A 19,922-nucleotide genomic window follows, 5' to 3' on the forward strand; every position below is an offset into this window, starting at 1 on the left:
AAATAGAATTTTCCAAAAAACATAAATAAATGCCAGAGAAACTACTTAGAGTTAAATGGTATGGACATTGACAAATTATCCGTTATGGAACAGAACACCGTCGCGTAAAATTAGTAGTTGCGTTATGAAGACTCGATGTTTTTAATAGAGAGCGCAACGTATAATATTCAATAAACATTATTCCGTCTCATTATATACACACAGACTAAATCAACACTGATAAAACGCAACAAATCCTGAACGTGTTTGCATCGAGTCTGGACTTCTTCTCAACGATCTGATGCAACTTGATCGAGTGCACTTTGATATACAACGCATGTCTGTACGCGCCTTAAGAGTGGCTAAAGCAAATGCCTCAAAAATAAAGCGAAAATTGGAGTCAAAAATATAAAATTATGTGGTAGTTAATATACTTATTTAAAACCGGAACTCAGTTATAAACCTTTTCAAAATGGGGCACAAAATTTCCAAAGTTATGTCAATTTTGTCCAATCGAAAGAAGCTTTCAATAATTGCAATAGTTAGAAGAATAATTAAAACGAAATCAAAACGAAATGCTTACGAAAGAGTTAAAGGTCGAATTGCACTTGTAATACGACAAATTTTGAAACTTTCTTCGCTAAAGTCTTACTAGAACTAGCAGTAGTTCACCAGTGAGATTAACTGTGAAAAACTTACCAAAGTGCCATCAAAGCCCTAAAACACAACACTTGATCGGTTCGGTCTTCTAGTTGGCCACACACGACAGGGATTGACGTCGATTGGAGATTGAAACCCGGGCTCATAATCCCATTAGGGACGTGTGTTTCACCTCCAAACGATCGGTGTGCTCTCGCTTTGAGTTTGCTCTAATCGAGTAAAGGTTATATGCGCGACTGATTCAGGAAAATTCCGAACCGAAAAATGAATCTGGACCGATTATCGTTTGAATTGTTACATACGTGTAGTCGCACCCTAAGCGCTCAGGCATATCTCCCTTTAACGGGCCATGATCAATTCGACTGGTTAGTTCCTAATTTGAATAAGTACAAAGAAATATCACAGTGAAAGTTGCAGTTTACCCGAACGGCCAATGAATTGTTGTGTACTCAACAGCTGAACTTTGCCTTGCAAAATTTCCATATTCCTCCAATGCCGGTTTTTCACTGCGCACTTTTCCCCGAATTATTGGCCAATAAAGTGGGCGGTTAATAATGTTCGCAAATCTCAATAATTTCCAACCTGCTCTACGTCCGCAATAAATTGTACGTTATGGATCGCAGCCCGGTTCCATACTTGAGGCTCATATTCGGCGACCTTCAATAATTTTTTCCCACTTTATTGGCTAATAAATTGGAGAAAAGTGCGCAGTTCAATACCGGCATAAAACAAAGCAACTCATCAATTTGCACTATAATTCACTCTGTTGGCTGATTATTATTAGGAGAATTGGCTGACGTCCGTCTTTAAATTTAATACTTTTCCCCAATAACAATTGGCCGTCCCTCCGCGCCTCACCTTCCGGTATCTAATTCAACATCATACGGATCACGGCCTATTTCCGCATATTCACCGGCTTTTCCTACACAAGATGGACCGAGCATTGTGCATTTATTAACAGCAGCTTCCAAATTATTTGAAACTGCAGCTGAGATTTGACAAAGGAGCGCACGTCGATTAGTACGATTCTTATCTGGAAAAAGCACATGCTGGGGCAACTTTTCATCGAAAACTTTTCTATTCTTTTGTAGAACCCCCCTGACGTGTTCCTTCCTTCTGGGGCTTTCTTTTGTATTCGTGTAGGCTGCTTCTAAATGTTTCTTCTATGACTTTTTGATTGGTCCAGACCTTCACCAGTTCCAGCCACAATAATTCCGAAACACATTCACACAGTAGCAATCATTCCGACGTCTCCTACAACTCCTTTGAAAATAAAGATAATTAAGAAAAAAAACGCACTCACTTAGCAAATCAATAAGTTTAATTGTTTTAACAAAGAATCCGATTTACTTCTATCCTACGGGAAGGTGCAAATTAAAGCCTCTCGCAAGCTGGCGATTGTTTCGTCATCCGAACCGGGCCCTCCTCAAAAGGACCGCTTTCAACTTAGCTTAGAAAATAAATAGCTTAATTCTAGTCATGAGCTTCATGATCATCGCGATCATTCGCATCCAGTTTATTTACAATAGATGAGCACATGGAGGGTCAGAGTGTCAGGTGTTCTCCAGCTTCTCCTTCGGTGTTGGGGCGATTGGAGGTTCCTCCAAATTGAGAGGCGGCGAGACACAGATTGGCTGATTCTCCAGCACAGCCATGAAGATTTTGATGAGGTTGTTGATGCCAATCAAGTAGCCGTCTTCGTGGTTTCCCACTTTCCACTTGGAGTTGTGCGAGATGGTGACATCGGCAGGCAGGTGGATGGTTTTCGCAAAGTCAATCAACCACACATTGGCATTGTAGCGATCGTGGACGAAGAGCAACGAGCTGCCAATCACCTGTTGGAAATAGCCTTAGTAATTTGCAAAATTTTGAGCAGTTCAATTCCACTCACCTCATGGGTTTCGAAGAACGTCGACTGTCCCAAGGTGGCTTTAATAGCCTTTAGTCTTTGAATGTACTTTGGCTGCAAAGAGACCAAATTTAGCTAAGGGAGAACGGAAAAGGCCACTCAGTGCTTACCACTACATGGGGAAACCCTTCAGTGAAACTCTGGAACGCAGCCATGATTTGCTCCTTGGACTTGGTAGTTTTGAAGTCTTTGCTACTGGTTCCGTCTGAGTTCCGGATTCCTTCGATTCTGAAGCCCAGAGTAGCCGTGGACGAAATCGTCTCCCTCCACACCATGTATCGGGGTTTGGTCACTCCTTTCAGCTTGTGCTCCTCGTCAGTGGGGGCGCTCTCGTCAATCTGGCACATTTTTTCGTACATGTCCTGAAAAAATCATCTGGGTACAATTTGATTGATTGGAAGCGATCAAACTGAGCGAGATCTGAATTGATTCAAATCAAGTTTCTGATTGATTGCAAGCAAAGTTTTGTTAACTTCGTGCCAAGACCGGTGCTAGATACTAAAGAAACGCGCCACGTCGCTACTAAAAATCCGCTGTTTTTTGTTACGCAAAACTTATTCTAATGCCGTCACTAGTGGTTCTTTTTTGGCTTAAATTTTGTCGCTTTAGGTTTTTTATTAAGTATTCTTAGGTATACAAGGCGTTTCTTTGAAGGTTCTAGTTCGAAACACTGACACAAAAATGTTAAAGCAAACACCAACAACAAAATACTTTTTTGGTCAAATTAAAATAGTGTTAAAACAAAAACAAGTATCACCTCTAACCAAAAAAGAAAATATGGCATGCAAAAATATTTAGGTTAAATTGGTTTCATCCATAACTAGGCCTGTGTAACACTGTGTTGAGTTGCGCTTTTGAGTTGTTGCCGCTCTTTGAGTTAATGAGTTTTAACTCATTGGTAACTAATGACTTATAACGCAGGGCCGGTGGCGAAATTCTAGCATCTATCAAAAAAAGTCATCAACATATTGCATTTGCGCATATGATTGATTGAAACTTGGTCCAAAACGGAAAAATCCGGAGATTTTGAAGAAAATTTTAAAAATTTCAGAGCGATGATGACGTGTTTTCCAAATAATGATTATATGCTTTTTCTAGTCGTTTTTTGAGAAAACCTAAATGTTGTCGAAAAAAACAAGATAACTTTGTTTCGCTTTTGTCCCAAATTCAAGGGTAAAACGGATATTCGAAAAAGACGATAAAGAAGACCAAACTGTAAAGACAACGAATTTTCTTGTAAAATCCATCTTTTAACTTTTCTACATAAAAGACTCTATTTGCCAGTAGATTACAGTAAAACGTTAGGAAAAATAGCATTGTTCTATTTAGAGAGAGCTTTGTTTAGAAATATTGGCCTAAAAGTGAAGAAGTTTTCCGAATAATTGATTATAAATTTTCACTTGTTCTGTTCAGGAGCCGAGTGTTCCAATTAAATTTAGTATATAATTTTCACAGACATTACCTGAAGAGCGTCAGTATTTTAAGTAAAACTAAAAATAATACGTTTTTGCATAGAAAGAAGAATTGCTTAATAGAAACTTTGGTGAAACTGAAATGACCTAAAATTTTAAAGATACTTGAAAAATCTTCAGAGCGATGAGGAGGTCAAATTTTATAAATAAATTATTTTTTGGAAACTTTTGCTTTCTGTCGTTTTTTCAAGATAATCTTAATTACTTTCGGTAAAAACCTGAATAAAATTATTTGGTTTTTGGGCCAAATTCGAAGCTCAAAAGAGTTTCGTAGCTTTGAATGAGGCGAATTTTGTAACAAAATAAATTTTGCAATTTTCGGCTGAAAAGACCCCATTAATGTCAGTAAATCATCAGGAAATTATGTTTTTTGCGTTTTCGATTAAAAACTCGTAGTTTTGTGATCGGTTTTTGAGAAAATCTTAATAATTTCCGGAAAAAACGGGAGAAATGTATTTTCGTTTTTGTTCCGAATTCGACGCTAAAAAAAGTTTTGGTCAAATGTCTTTAAAGCTACAGATTTATATTGTAATTTTTCGCGTAAAAGACCTCCAGATCGTCAGTATTTTTAGGTAAAACTCTACAAAATAAAGCCCTTTTAAATGGAAAGTAACGCAGAAAAAATCAGTCAAAACTAAAAAGCCAAATTTTTTAACAAGATCTACAGTCTTCGGAGGAATAGAGGTGACGAGTTTTCCAAATAATTTATTATAAACTTTCGCTTATTCAGTTCGCTTTTTGATCGAAAATCATTGGATTTTGTCCCAAATGCGAAGCTGGAAAAGTATTTTAAGACTTTTTACTTTTTAAATCGGCAAAGGAGGCGAGTGTTCTAATAAAAAGTATTTCATAATTTTTCGCGAAAAATACCTTAATATTCTCAGTGTTTAAGTGAATCTATAATACTGAACATTTAGAAAAGATTCACTTTGCCAAAACTGAAAAATTCTGAAATTTTCAAGAAATGTTAAAAATATTATTGATAAATGTCCCTTAAAATAAATCTGAAAACAATTAAAAAAAGTCATCAGCATTAATGGAGTTGGAAACTGGATTATATTTCTTAAGTCCCATATATTGACTAAATTTTGTAAATTTGTTTTGTTAATTAAACACGTTGTACAGCAGTTTTCTTTGGTTATTAAATCAACTTTAATTCTTAGTACATCACGCCAAAAAAGTCCAGTCAATCTGCTCATAAATATGAAGGGTGTTTCTTTTAAAGGTAATTTACCTTCTTTATGTCAAATTTTGTACCTACCTTTCTCAACTTCGGCTTTTCCTTCGCTTTAGCCAATTCCTCCTCCAAATAGGTGCGAACGCCAATTTTACAATCCATGACACATGGCGATACAAAATCGCCCAAAAGATCCTGCAGCTGGATATACTCACATTCGCCATCGTCACTGGCTACCAAACCTTTGTACTCTGGAACGTAAGGTCGCAGAACGTCCTTCATTAGCACCTGCAAAGGCCACAATTTCCTGTAACGCGCTGGAGCAGATGTTTGCAAATCCACTCACTTGAAAGCATTTTTCTTCCTTAACGCATAATTTCTTCAGGATGGTGCCCTGGTCGGGACCTGCCTTGAAGTTGCCCTGGTGTCCAGCCAACTGAACCCAAGGGTATCGATGTTTTTTGTAGGTCTGGAAGAAGGGCGTCCATTGAACAATGTTGCGCAGCTTTCGCCAGCCGGAGCTCTGGAACAAACGAAGCACATTAGCTTAGACAGTCAAAGCTGGCAATGAAAAATTCTTGGAGGTGAAAGAATATTTTCGTTTATGAACTCCTTATAAGGGACTGTGCAGGTTTAAAAGTTGGCGCAAAAGTTGGGGTTTGCAGATGACTAAATAGGCCACCAACATCCAAAAGCTTTCCAGAAAAACTGGACAACAAATCAGGACATTTTGATGCACACCTGGACACCTTGGACCTTGGAAATGCTACAAACCTTTCCTCTCTCCTCCTTCCTGGGTTCCTCGCGCTCCGACTCCCACTCGGAACTCAAATCATCCGAACTGGGATCGCCGTATTCCGCATACAGAGGCACCTCCAGGAGGCTCTTCTGGTACTGCTCGTAACCCGTGCAGGATCCCCTGCGACCGCCCATTGAGGGACTGGTAGGGGTGCCCGGACTGCGGCTCCTCCTGAACGAAAAGCGTCTCTTTCCCGACCTGGGGGAGGCTCTGGGGGAGGCGATGGGCGAAGGGGAGCGCGACGTGTGCAGGTTGAAGTCTGCAGGGGTAAAGCAGGCGGTTAAGGTGGAGGGCATTTTGAGGACCAACAGCGCGACGGGTTTTGGCACGACTGACGCAAATTGAGGTTTGCTGGCGGAATCTCCGCACTCAAAGTGCATGGTTCAGCTGATAACGGCGATATGGCGAAGAGTTTTTGAATTTGCCGGCGCCACCAATAATAACCAGTGCTCGTGCAGGTTTTTTCCACTCTTTATTGGCCGGTCTTTTAATTAGCGCATTTTTCCACTCAGACAAATAATGACAGTGCCGCAAGTTTTCGCATGAGAAGTTTCAGAGCCCAACATTTAAGTTTCAATTTCCGAGCCGCTTCTGAGCCACTCAGAATCACTTTCCTGAGTTCGTCAGTTGCTTATACAGGGGGGGATTCACTAAGAATAGGAAATCCCGAAACTGGAGATTCTACACGTTAAATTGGCGCAAAAATACCTCATTTGATAGTTAATATTTCCGGCAAAACAGAGTGTTTAAGTATCTGACTCCTTGACGCTGGTCAGGTGCTCAAGAATATCAAGAATAGATTTTAATTTTCCGGGGACACCTGAATGTTCCCAGCGACTGCTAATCACGTTTACTGCTTGAAACTGATGAGTTTTTTGACTTTTAAGCCCTCGTGGATTATAAGTTGTTCCTAACGTTTATCAAGCTCCAGCGGGCTCATCCTCTGAGTTATTCTGAAGATGTAAATCTTTTATTTGCGAAACGTTAGGATGAAAACCTATTCCATCAGAGCAAAATGCCCGAAAAACTGGGCAGTTTTACACACCAGGCTGCATGGGTAATGTTGAGGCATTTTAAAAGATGAGATATTCAAGTATGTTCGTTCATTTCCAGTGCCTTCAATATGCGAAATTTTACTAGATTTTACGACCTGAATGGACTTGTTTTGTTGTTACCTCTACGAGGAATTACATGCTTCGTTGGAGATATTTTTCTGCATTTGTTTACCTCAAAGTCTGCACTAATTATTCAACATCGATCAGCCAGACAATAACATGTCAGTTAGACGATTATCTGTGATGATTTGTGAAAATTTTCGGTAATGTTTTGTTATGGAAATTACAGAATTTAGTTCCTGGATAGTTCTTGAGACTTAGAATCTCTAGTGTGCTGCCGATTTCTGTGCTAAGCTTAAAAAAGTTCGAACGGATAAAGCGGATTTCGAGGCAGTTGGAGTTAAAGTCCGTGTTCTTCTAAGGGTGGCTGATAAACCAACTCCAAACGGTCATCAAGTTGGTAGGCAAATCAATTTGCAGCCACAAGCTTTTCTTGGCTAAACATACCGAGTGTTTATAAATGTTAAGCACAAAAACCACTTTCACATAATTATGTTAAAATTTGTATGTTGCCACCAAATAACATCGATAACAGTAATGATACAAAGCTTAGTTGATTCAAAATTGTCCATATGATCATATATTCTTGCTAATAATGTTACAACATTTTGTTCGAAGTTTTCGGAAAACGCAATTTGAACTACGCGTCCTCTGAGAGTTTTACCTATTGTATTCTACATGATACCATAAGGAAAACACTTACATGGTCCTTCCAAGCCATCTTAAGATATCGCAATCGAAAAACAGATAGGATTTTTAGGAACAATTTGTCAAAATTCAACTGAATACAATAACAGCTGAATATCGTTGCCCGTTTCAGAGGTGTGGCCAAAGAAGTCATTTTTTTCTGCATTATAATGTATTGAATGGTTTATTATTTAGAACTGGCAGCGCAGTCGTACCTGCCGGATGGGTTTTCTCCGCAAGGAATCTGAAGTATGAACATATGCAAAGTGTGTTTGTTGAAGGGTTTTTCCGTCTTTATTCGAAAATTGTGTGGATTTCTTGCTAAGTTGTCATGATTCTTGTCACAATAAAATTTAAAAAAAATGACTGAATGAAACATTGGGCATTCATGCAGTCCTCAGATAACACCATATTAGACTCAAGATACAAAAACTTTTTGTGTGCATATATAAAACATCATAAATTTCAGCTAAACTAGATGAAGATTTGAAAACGAAACATAAAGTCAATAAAACAAGGAGACACGACCAATGAAACCACGGTCCGAACAGATTAGAGCCCCAGCAAGCACAGATTGCTTACGAAGAGCGCAAGATCGACAGATCTGGAAAAGACTTGAAGAGACCTATCCCCAGCAGTGGAGAGGTTAAGGTTTATTAAGAAGAGAAGTTCACCAATTTACTTATAATTTGAGAATTACTCTAATTTATGTCTGTGAGTTTCATTAAAACCCATTGCATCATTATTCCAGTAATTCGAAAAAACTAAATTTTTTTGAGGAATCTGGACTATCAATAACAGAAGAGCTAAACCCAACATTCCAAATATAGTTAAGGCATTTTTAATGATTGTCCGTTAATATTCCGTTGCCTATTTTAGCATGTGTGTTTCCCGAAAACAGTGTTTTCTCCTGTATTTTCAGCAAATTGCCTCTAATTCAATAGAATTACCGAAAAAAAGCCCACTTAATACATTAAATTACGCTTGATTGGCGAACGCTTAGCTTACACAAAATCGAATCATTAGTAATGGTCGCTGTTAAAGCCGCAAATTGATTGCTTAATCAATGGTAGTTTAATTAGTTTTATTTTTCTTTGTGGGCTTAATTAGTGCCTCAAGCTTGTCTTCAGATTGCGCACTGGTTTCGAAGTTCCATTTACAATTTCATGCAAATTAAGCGACTATTGCTAGAAAGACAGGCCTAATTAGCCTTTTTTCTCGCATTAAATCAAGGTTGTTTCAGGTGGAAAGCTGCCAGAACAACGCGCTTTGGATTTGGGCAATTCGCTTGTTTGAGTCGCATAGTTCATGACGGAATTGAGGCAATTTTAACAATAAAACTTCCACTAGAAAATTTTAATTTTACGGCTCTGACCAGAAATTAGTATTTAATATTGCGAAATCTACTGGTTCAGTAAACATATTACAAGGTCTAATTAGACAGTGCTGGTTTTGGGACTGTATTCCTGAGAAAATATCTCCTGACTCCCCGCTGGTTTGAGGATGCTTGAGGAATACAATCCCGGTTCTAATTACCGCCTGTGTGGATTACTCAAAGAAAAAACCTAAAACCATACAATGAGAAATTTCACCACTCGCAATCTAAATTAAAACTACCGAAGACGTAAAAGAAACTGCTATATTTGCGGGCGATTTGCATAATAAGTACGTATATTATAGTCATAAACGGGTTTTAATATGGTCTTAATCGTGTGGAAAGTGTGATTTACGTCATTCGCTGTTGTTTTTTGCTTATTATTAAGTATGCTATCGGTTGAGGTAGACCCGGATGTACATTGTAAAATCAGTCAAAATGCAACTGATTCGATTTATCTAGTGAATGATCGGCTTGGATGTTGAAACGTTTGTTACATTCGGTGACTAGTGAATGATACTGTTGGCCTTTTGATCGAATTTTCAAGCCGTTTGGTGTTATTGCAGCTGCTTTTATGGCCAAGTCAAATAAATGAAATGCAGCCTTTTAAAACTGAAAACAAATATATAAGGAAATAAACTATAAATCATTTTTCGCGGTTTGCAGTGTCAGAATTAGCCGAATTCGAACCGAATAAGTAAATTAAAACCAAATTTTACGCATCAAGAAAAAGATTGCAAGCAGACCGTTAATAAGTATTGAGGTAAAACGCAACAATTGCATTTATGCGCTATTTTCAAGGAGATTTGTGCAGTTTTTGCATTAAAGTGTGGCACTTTTTCAGTCCAAAATCGTGTGGGGTGTTTGCTTCAATTTTCCAAAATCAATAAAGTGTTTAGGTCATCTGGAGGAGAGCTTTGATTGGGGATCATAGCTTACCGGTGTTATTGTGCAACTTTTTACGACAAAGTTTTACACAATTTCGATCCGGATTATTGGTTTATTTCCAGATTATTACTCTTAAATCTTACTCGAACTGAACCCCGATGACTGGTTGTGCGATTTTTATGAGCTCGGTGGTTTGTGACGACATCGCCCATAACTGAAGCAAACAAGTGTTGTGAAACTTTTCTCTGAAACGGGGAATCTTAGTGGGAAACGCCACAATTAACGCTTGTTTGTTTCTAAGGAACTCTGAAACTCCCATCGGTTATTCCGTCGCCATATCAAAACGTCATTGCGCCAGCCGGAATTCTTCCAGGAAGCGACAAAACCCGATCATTCTTCAATGAAGCAATTGATAATCATGTGGAATACCTTTAAGATTACCGTCGTGGTCCTCGCTAAAGACGCAAGGAGAAGGCGAGCAGGTGATGGCTGGCGAGTTCAAAGAAAACAAACCATTCTTCCTCTTGGCGTTTTCCAAATCGCCCAGATCCAAGCCCAGTTTTCTTCTCGCCTCTTTGCGATGCTCACAGCTCGAAGCTGTGGAAGCTGCGGAAAACATTTCCTGATTGCTGCAGTAAGAGCAAGGACCCTTTTTTCTTTGCTCCGAGCTGAGCTTGCGTCTGGCTCCTGCTTCCGAATCGCCACTCTCACTCCTCCAGCCCGACTCTTCGTCCGATCTTCCAGCATCTTCACTGTTGATCATTGACATTTCGGTTGCACAGAAATCGACCCACTTCCGAACCAACCCAACACCCAACAAAAACTTTAATTGATTAACATTTGCTGGCTCTTTGGCAAGCTGGTGTTGGGCAACCGAAACGGTTTCGCACTGAAGAAAAAAGCGCGCACTGAACGAAATCTCCGATTATTCACTGCGAGATGTGGTTCCAGTCTATCTGGCACCAGACGAGAACAACATACGGTTGTGGAATGTTTGTTTAACAAAATTCCTGGCTGTTTGCTTGGAAACCGGGCAAATGTTGCTTGTTGCTGCCGCAACACATGTAAGTTTCGAATTTCTGACTGTGGTACCAACGCAAGCGTATCGCCATCGGAGATTCTCGTTCGCATGTGAAGAGGTAGACGCGATTGTGGTAGAACCAGTAGCGCACTGGTGGTACCCATTAGGTTCCTGCTACTTCCAAAAATCTGCTCTAGCGGAGTTTCCTTGGACGTGAACACTTTTCAATGTCGTCTTTAGCACATAAAGCTGTAACTTTTCTGGGCCTTTTACGTGAGGAACTGCTCATTTTTGCACCATTGGGGCGATTTTTCGTAGGCATCTTCAAGCTCCAACGTCATTAAACTCGCAAAAGACGACGAGTTCTCATCTAGAGAAGGCTGGTGGGTGGCGCAGTTCAAAAGTGTCCATTAGAAATCGCACATCCTGTACATTCAGGTGCAAGTCGCTACCAAACGAGCACAGAGTCGGGTAAATGAACCGTGGAAAATAACACCATGCTACGTCACTGCTGACGTCAATGACGCACATATTTCAGGCATTTCGCATAGTTGTTAAATAGAACCCGAGTAATGTGTGGTTCTCGCTTCCTCAGCCAGTGGCGGCGCATGTGACAACACCTTCAACTTTCCTTGGACCATTTTTCCACATTATTAATTATGGGAATTTATTCCATTTGATTTTTGAGCTTGTTGCAAAGAAAAGTATCTGTTTTATATTGTGAAAGTGAATTCGTTTCAGTCATAAAAACATGAGGAAATTCGAGTAGTTTTTACCCAGAAAGCGAAATTCGAATATCAGACATTGAGGTGCAAGATTATGCCAAAACTTAATGTTTTCCCTCCCGTTTTTGCTCATTTCGCGGAAGCAAAATAAGCCAGAACGCTCATTTTTACATAATTCCAGAGAGAACTAAATGATCCTTTTAGAAAAATATTGGCAGTTTTCTCAAAAAAGTCTAAATTTCCAGAAGTTTTAGATTTACTTGTTTTTTTTTGAGCTGCAAGCTCAACTTTAGAAATTCATGATTTTTAAGAAAAAGCAAACCGTAAAGCGAAATTTCCCCATTCTATAGATGAAGTATCATTCTGAATACTCGGGTAATTTCATTCGGATCGCACTAAATTTTGATTTTTGAGCGCTTGCTATATGCTGATATAAAAATGAAAATGTTTTCCCAACTGCCAAGCTCAACTTTAAAAGTTCATAACTTCTGCAAAAAAAGCAAACCGTCATTCATTCTTCATCAGCGCTACATTCTGATTTTTCAGCGCTTAGTAGATGTGGACGTTAAAATGATAGTTTTTACCCAGCTGCAAGTTAAATTTTAAAAATTCATAGTTTCTAATAAAGCGAAAACCGAAGCGAGAAACTTTCACACTGTATAGACTGCACTCTAATATAATTAACTGGACATTCGAATCATTTCAGAAAATTCTGATTTTTGAGCGCTTAGTAGAGGTTGATGTAAAAATGAAAGTTTTGACTCAGCTGCAAGCTCAACTTTAAAATATCATAACTTTTAACAACAACTAACCCGAATAGCGAGATTTCCATAGTTCATAGATGAAACATGAACCTGAATACTGGGGAAATTGCAGTAGGATCGCACTAAATTCTGATTTTTGAGCGCGTAGTAGATGTTGATCTAAAGATTATGGTTTTTACTAAGCTGCAAGAACACAGAAGCCAGCAGCATTCACATTCTATAGACAACACTCTAATCTAATTAACTGAACAATATCATTTGAATCATGCAAAATTCGGATTTTTGAGCTCTTAGTAGAGGTTGATGTAAAAATAAAGTTTTGACCCAGCTGCAAGATCAACTTTAAAAATTAATAGTTTCTAACAAAGAAAACTCAAAAGTGAGCAACTTTCACACTCTACAGACAACACTCTTATCTAATTAACTGGAAAATTTTATTCCAATCACGCAAAATTCTGTATTTTGTGCGCTTAGTAGAGGTTGATGTAAAAATGAAAGTTTTGACCCAGCTGGAATCTCAACTTGAAAAATTCATAACTTCCAACCTGGACAGAATCGACCCCAGAAACTTTCACGCTCTTTAGAAAACACTTCAATCTAAGTAACCCGATAATTTCATCCGAATGATGCTTACAGATGTTGAGGTAAAAATGAAAGTTTCTACCTTATAGAAGAGGCTTCTATTTGAGTCCTCAGGGAACCTCATTTGTATGGCACTAAATTCTGATTTTTGCACGCTTAATAATAATAATATAATATAATTCCGATAATTTAATTCCGATGATCCAAAATTCCGATTATTGCGAGCTTACAGATGTTGAGGTAAAAATAAAAGTTTTTACCCAACTGCAAGCTCAATTTTCACTCTATAGAAGAGGCTTCGATTTGAGTCCTCAGAGAACCTCATTTGTATGGCACTAAATTTTGATTTTTGAACGCTTTGTAGATGTTGACGAAAAATTTGTACACAACTTACACAAGAAATCATACTTTCGGTTTGTACAATTTGCGTTCATATCTTGATTGTTCCGAAGGTTCTACTCTTTAATTTCCGCTTAAAGCCCATATGGAATCAATTGAGTTTTGGACACAGGTAAAATATCAACTTCCTTTAGTCGCAGGTCCAAAGATAAAAGTTCCATTCATTCTGACCACTAGAAACATTCTATTTAAAAGGTTTCATTCAAAACCAATCAACTTGATTACAACTTTTTAAAAGCATCGTTGAATAGAAAATTGAAAATTCGATTTAGTCATGCCAACATGCGTCAGGAAATTCGAGTAGTTTTGAACCAGAAAGTGAATTTTGAATATCAGATATTTAGGTGCAATTTTTGCCACAATTTCATGTTTTCCGTCTCGTTTCTGTTCGTTTCTCGGAAGCAAAATAAGCGAGAACGCTCATTTTTACATCGTTCCATAGGGAACTAAATGGCCTTTTCAGAAAGTGAACCATAACAACATGAGACAGGAAATTCGAGAAGTTTTGACCCAGAAAGCGAAATTTAAATATCATTTAAATATCAGACATTTAGGTGCAAGACTATGCCAAAATTTCATGTTTTTCGTCCCGTTTTTGCTCATTTTTACATCATTCCAGAGAGAACTAAATGGCCATTTTAGAAAGTGAACCATCGATAAGAAAATGTTGGCAGTTTTCTCGAAAATGTCTTGATTTCAAGAAGTTTTAGATTTGCGTGCCTTTTTTTGAGCTCCAAACAATGGCTTTAAAAGACCCAAATTCTTTACAATTTTCATCGCAAATTAGCCACAAATTCAACAAGCTTATTGGACAATACTCTTCTTCTTCAAGTGCCACACTTACTAAAAAAACAGAGTTATTTGCAAACAAATTGTGGCTACATTTCACACAGTTAACTGGCTTCCTCGATCATATGAACAATTTTTTGATTAACCTTCCTTTTGTAAATTCATTTTGGTGTACTCACAACCTCGCTTCACAACATTAGCTTTCACTATTTCATATATAAAAAAAGAGTTATGTGATGGATAATGGTGTTAAAATGACAGAAAGCTAGTTCTGGTGCTTATTTCCATCAAACTCAAGATGTGTGATTGAAACTGTGCGATTGAAGCTATTTTGAAGCATCCTGTACAGGCTGGTGCTTCATTTGATTTCCGCGACTGTAATCGTTCATTTGCATGAGAATAATATTGGAAAAGAGATTTTGTATATTTGCATATATGGTGATGGTTACGTGTAGTGCTGAGGCCAAAGTTTTGCGAAGGAAATTTTATTAAAAAATTAAAGAAAATGTGGAATTTTCTATACTTTCAAACACAAACTCAGGACAGGTTTTCGGCTTTCATCAACTAGGTTTAGTTTGTAAATTGCGCATTCAAATACTTGCAGTTTTCAATGGATATTAATTTCACAACCAAATAAAAGGAAAATGAAAGCGAAAACGTTTTCTCTTGAAACGCACAAAGAAAGTTCCATTGAAAAACTGGTGGTTAAGGCATGGAGCAGCAGTTGCAGTAGAATAATTGCATTCCGATGATAGTGATAATAAAGTAGCGTGGGAAAATGCATCAGGACGCGTAGTAACTGATATAGGTGCAATGTTGTCGATAACTAGTTTGAATATCACAGAATGTAACAATCAGCGACCTACATTCAACATATCGATCAGGTACAAAAAAAGTGCAGCAAATCCGTCGTCGGACCGGGCAATTACTAAACGCTCTTTAGCAGTTTGTCAACCTTTACATCACATTGGTGGAAAAAACGCAGGCATCGACCACAAGATGCAATATTCCAAAAGTGTGTTAATAAATGTTACAGATCAAATACAAATTTCGCCATGACCATAAACTATGATAGCAGCGGCGATTTATATAAAAGCCACTACCGCATTCAAGCAAATCAGTATCAAGTCGTGTTCCTCAGTGTGCAAGGACCAACATGAATACCCTTAAAGGGCTGTGTGTGTTCGCCCTTTTGGCCCTTTGTGCCATCTCCTACTCCCAAGCCCGAGAAATCACCCGGCAAAGACGTGAAGCCGAGGTGGCCAAGGTGGCGGACTTGGAGACCGCGGCCTCCAAGCACGATCACGGGGGCGGCTCCGAATGGGGCAAAGGAGGCGGTCACAAGCACCACGCCCATCACCATCACCACCACGGCGAGAAGGGCCACAAGGGCTACGAAGGCCACCACCACCACGAGAAAGGCGACAAAGGCCACCACGACAAGGAAGGCCATCATCACCACTACGGAGAGCATGGCGGCCACAAGAAGCACCATCACCATGAGGACGGCTACCATGGCGAACACCATCACGGCGAGAAGGGCGAAAAGGGCCATCACTTCGGCGAGAAGGGCCACTACAAGAAGGGCCATCACACTCACGGAGGCCACGACCAGCACCATCTTGATGAGTACAAAAAGGAGAAGCACTTCTTCGATGAAGATCATGACGCCGGCCATCACGAGAAGCACGGAGGATACCACCACGAACATGGAGACAAAAAGGGCGGCCACCACAAGGGACACCACCACAAGGGAGGCCACCACCACGACCACCACGGCCACAAGAAGCACCATCATCACGGAGGCCACCACCACGAAGAGGGCGGCCACAAGAAGCATGGAGGACACGAACACCACCACCACGACCATCACGATCATGGCAAGAAGGGCGGCCACGAACACCACAAACACTGGGGACACAAGAAGAGCAGCAAAAACTAGGGCGGCCCAGCTGGCTGGCGAGCCACGTGATGAATTTGTTGATTATGTTGCGACTGTTGTTGTTTTGTTATTGTTACTCGACTTGAAAATAAAGACTTGAAATTGACAAATTAATGGCGACCCGTTTCATTCAACCAATCGAGCCCTTTGCGTGTTTGACCACCAACCGACCAGTCCTTACATCATCATCATCATCATCACTCAAACAAATCTGGTGAAAGTGCGCGACCGCAAGATGCAATAGGCAAATAATTGGTCAACAATAATCGTTACACTTTGAATACTAATTTCACTATAATCCAGAAAAAAACGTCAATCTGGTCTGTGGTCGAGCATTGTTGCGGAGATTCATATAAAAGCCTCTAGCCCAAATCGATCCAAATCAGTCTAGATCAGTCCACTGTATTTGACTTGATCAAAATGCGATCCCTAAAAGGGTTGTGCGTGGTGGGCCTGTTGGCCCTTTGTGCCGTCTCCTACTGCCAAGGTCGCGGGCTTGTGAGGCAAAAACGTGAAGCGGATCTGGAGGCTGCCGCCTCCGGACACGAGTCTCATCATGAAAAGGGCGGCGGGCACGAGCATCATGCCAAACACCATTCGGCGCACGGTGATAAGGGCGAGAAAGGTTACAAAGGCCATCACCATCACGAGAAAGGTTCAAAAGGCCATCATGACAAAGAGGGACACAAGCACCACTATGCGGAGCATGGAGGGCACAAAAAGCATCATCATCACGACGACGGGTACCATGGCGAGCACCATCATGGGGAAAAAGGCGAAAAGGGCCACGAGTTTGGCGAAAAAGGCCACTACAAGAAGGGCCACCACACGCATGGAGGACACAACGTGCACAAACTCGACGAGTACAAGAAAGAGAAGCACTTCTTCGATGAAGACCACGATTCAGGCCATCACGAGAAGCATGGCGGGTACCATCACAAGCACGAGCATAAAAAGGGCGGCCATCATAAAGGCCACCACAAGAAGGCCGGCCACCATGACGACCATCACGGACATAAAAAGCACCATCATCATGGGGGCCACCATCATGAGGAGCATGGACACAAGAAGCATGGCGGTCATGATCATCACCATCACCATCATCACGACCATGGCAAGAAGGGCGGCCACGAACATCACAAACATTGGGGCCACAAGAGACACAGCAAGCATTGATGAAGCTCAATTTCGGCTAATTGCACTTTCTTTTTTGTATTTCGTTTGTATTTGAAAATAGACGTTTTATTTTAGAAACGGTGTGGTTCATTTTTTTTGTGTCAGCCAACAAAACGCACTGCAATAGGACAAGAGGTGAACAAAAATCCCTTCACAAGCAATACAAGTTTCATATTTAATTAACAAAACAACTAGGTTTTAGTCTATTTGACGCTTATAGTCCAGCTATTCAATTTTCAAAGATATCTTCGTAAATATCCATATAAAAGTGCTGCTCTGCCCGATGTTGGTTCGCTTGCTTCAATGTTTGTTCAAGGAAATTAAGTATGTTTTTCGTTTTAGGCCACTTTTTATAATTTTACATAATTTTTTCGTGGGTTTTAGACACAAATGAAATAAGATTAAATCATTTATTTTTATTCACAATATTTCGCAGAACAGAACGCAATTCCTTGTCTCATTGTTTTCTTGTTTTGTTTATTAAAGTTATCTATTGTGCAAGTTTCGCATTCAACATTTATATTATTTTCTCGGCAAGTTTTTATTGCCCTTCATGCTGAGAAAACTTTAATCCAAGTTATTAAATATTTTTCATAAGATTTCATTATTAATAACCGCTGAATTTGCTGAAACTGCTTTAAACTAGAAAGTATTTGTTTATCCCAGTAAATTGTTTCGTAATCATTTTCTAGCTTCTGAAAGACTACTTTTGAATGAAGTTTCATTTTATATCATGTTTATCCCAAAAGTTTCCCTCATCTTAACCCTTTAAAAACTCACTCAGATTACAACATTTAAAACTCCTGAAAAACGTTTCAAATAATAAAAATAAAAAATCAAGCCGACAAATTTATTTAAAACAGCTCTACGACTACTCAAAATAAAAATCAGCCATTATCCAAACTTGTAGCTGACACCAGCAAAACCGAATGTAGACAATGAGGACGAAAATTAAAATGGTTAAAGTCCAGAAATTGATTGAATAAAAAAATAACACAAAAACAAAGTCAACGAAAAAATTGAGCGTCTGCACAAGAAAATTTCGAAAATAGTTAAGAAAGATACAAAACAACAGTGATTAATAAAAGGTGCTGAATACGAAAACTGAAATGCCAAAGTTGACTGATAAACTATAGGAAATGAAATAAGATACAGCAAGAACATGGCCTCAAGAAGAGCAATTATAGAATAGAATAATAAGAAGTTAGAAGGAGAGGAAAGGTTTTGGGAAAGGCGAACGAATTTTGCTTGAATACTCGTTTAAAATACCAACATAAACACAACATTAAAAATTGCCTTGAATTGGCCCCAAAGCACAGGAATGTGATGGCATCTACCCAACCTCCAAATGTGTAACGATGCTTCTTGAACCAGCTGGGGATCGATTTTCATCAATTATGTATATTTACAAAAATTCCGATTAAATGTTTCTCGCTCGTTCGGCTGACTCCAAAACGATATGGAAAACTATTTTCTTCGAGTCCCGCCTGGTGAGTTCAATGGTGGTTAATTTCGAAAAAATATGGGTTTTTTGCGGAACATTCGAAAAGAATTAACATCCATATGAGGGTTCACAGAGCTCACAAAACAATTGTTTTATTGCTATTTTCTTAGTTTTTCAATCTACCATCTACTAGATACAAATTAAATAATGTTAAATTTGCCAAAGGTAGGTACATTTTATAATAACACAAAAATATCAGTTGATTGCTAATTAATGAGATATTTTCAATAAACGGATGAACAGGTTCAGCAGGAATATAATAAAATATGTCCCTACTGACATATCGGAAAACACCAGCTAGCAAATTAATACAATTTTAAATTAAATGTTTTATGTGTTGTTTGATGCATTTTAGAGCCCGTTTGAAGGTAAATCTGCGTAAATTTTAGTTTTATTCATGTGAATGTAAAGGGTGAGTTACAAATTTCATATAATTTTATTCGCGTTGATACATCCGATATAAAAGAGTTAAAATATACAGCAAAAGCATGTGATATTTGAGAGGATTTTAATGAAAAGTTCAACAAAATTTCTTCGACTTCCTTCGAAGAATCGCCAAAAATGTCTCAGCCTCACGTAGCCTGCACGCAGCACTCAGCTGGGTGAAATGATCCAATCAAAAACCGATTTTCACCTGCACTAAAGCAATGATCGAATTTAGAAATAAGTTCTGACAACATTTGCGGCTTTTCAGTTGGATTTCTGTGGAAAAAATAACGACTCGAATCGATTCGAGCGCCCTCCCTCTAATGTATGCCAACCAATTGCCTATGCCAGCGTAACAATTCCATTTAAATGGAAAAAAGTGTGCCGCCATTCATTGATTCGGCGAAACGAAAAGTAAATTTTATTAGCGTTGTTGCGGTTTCGAAAATAAATAGTTCAATCCGGRCGCATTCGTAACACTCTTTCTGTTATCTAATTGAGATATAAGTAAGCGGGTGACCGGAAAAAAAAAG

At 39.0% G+C, this 19,922-nt stretch overlaps 1 protein-coding gene across 4 annotated transcripts in view; it reads right to left on the reverse strand.

Moving 5' to 3' along the window:
• Positions 1 to 1,942: 1,942 nt before the first annotated feature.
• The window catches only part of LOC109533153 (inositol-trisphosphate 3-kinase B), a 44,411-nt gene continuing 26,431 nt past the window's right edge, over positions 1,943 to 19,922 (reverse strand). For 2 of the 4 annotated variants that reach the window (XM_048661568.1, XM_048661567.1), the window contains 5 exons: positions 5,544 to 5,720; positions 5,282 to 5,485; positions 2,659 to 2,910; positions 2,531 to 2,602; positions 1,943 to 2,474 (listed from right to left, as the gene is read on the reverse strand). In XM_048661568.1, coding sequence (XP_048517525.1) covers positions 2,193 to 2,474; positions 2,531 to 2,602; positions 2,659 to 2,910; positions 5,282 to 5,485; positions 5,544 to 5,720 — 987 coding nt within the window. In that variant the 3' untranslated portion in view covers positions 1,943 to 2,192. Of the gene's footprint in view, positions 2,475 to 2,530; positions 2,603 to 2,658; positions 2,911 to 5,281; positions 5,486 to 5,543; positions 5,721 to 5,971; positions 6,256 to 10,490; positions 11,195 to 19,922 lie in introns of those variants that run through there. The other 2 variants (XM_048661569.1, XM_048661570.1) reach the window with 2 other exon arrangements.

Source organism: Dendroctonus ponderosae, unplaced genomic scaffold (genome assembly GCF_020466585.1).
Source record: "Dendroctonus ponderosae isolate FM_Combo_2020 unplaced genomic scaffold, Dpon_F_20191213v2 Dpon_F_20191213_1, whole genome shotgun sequence".
NCBI lineage: Eukaryota > Metazoa > Arthropoda > Insecta > Coleoptera > Curculionidae > Dendroctonus > Dendroctonus ponderosae.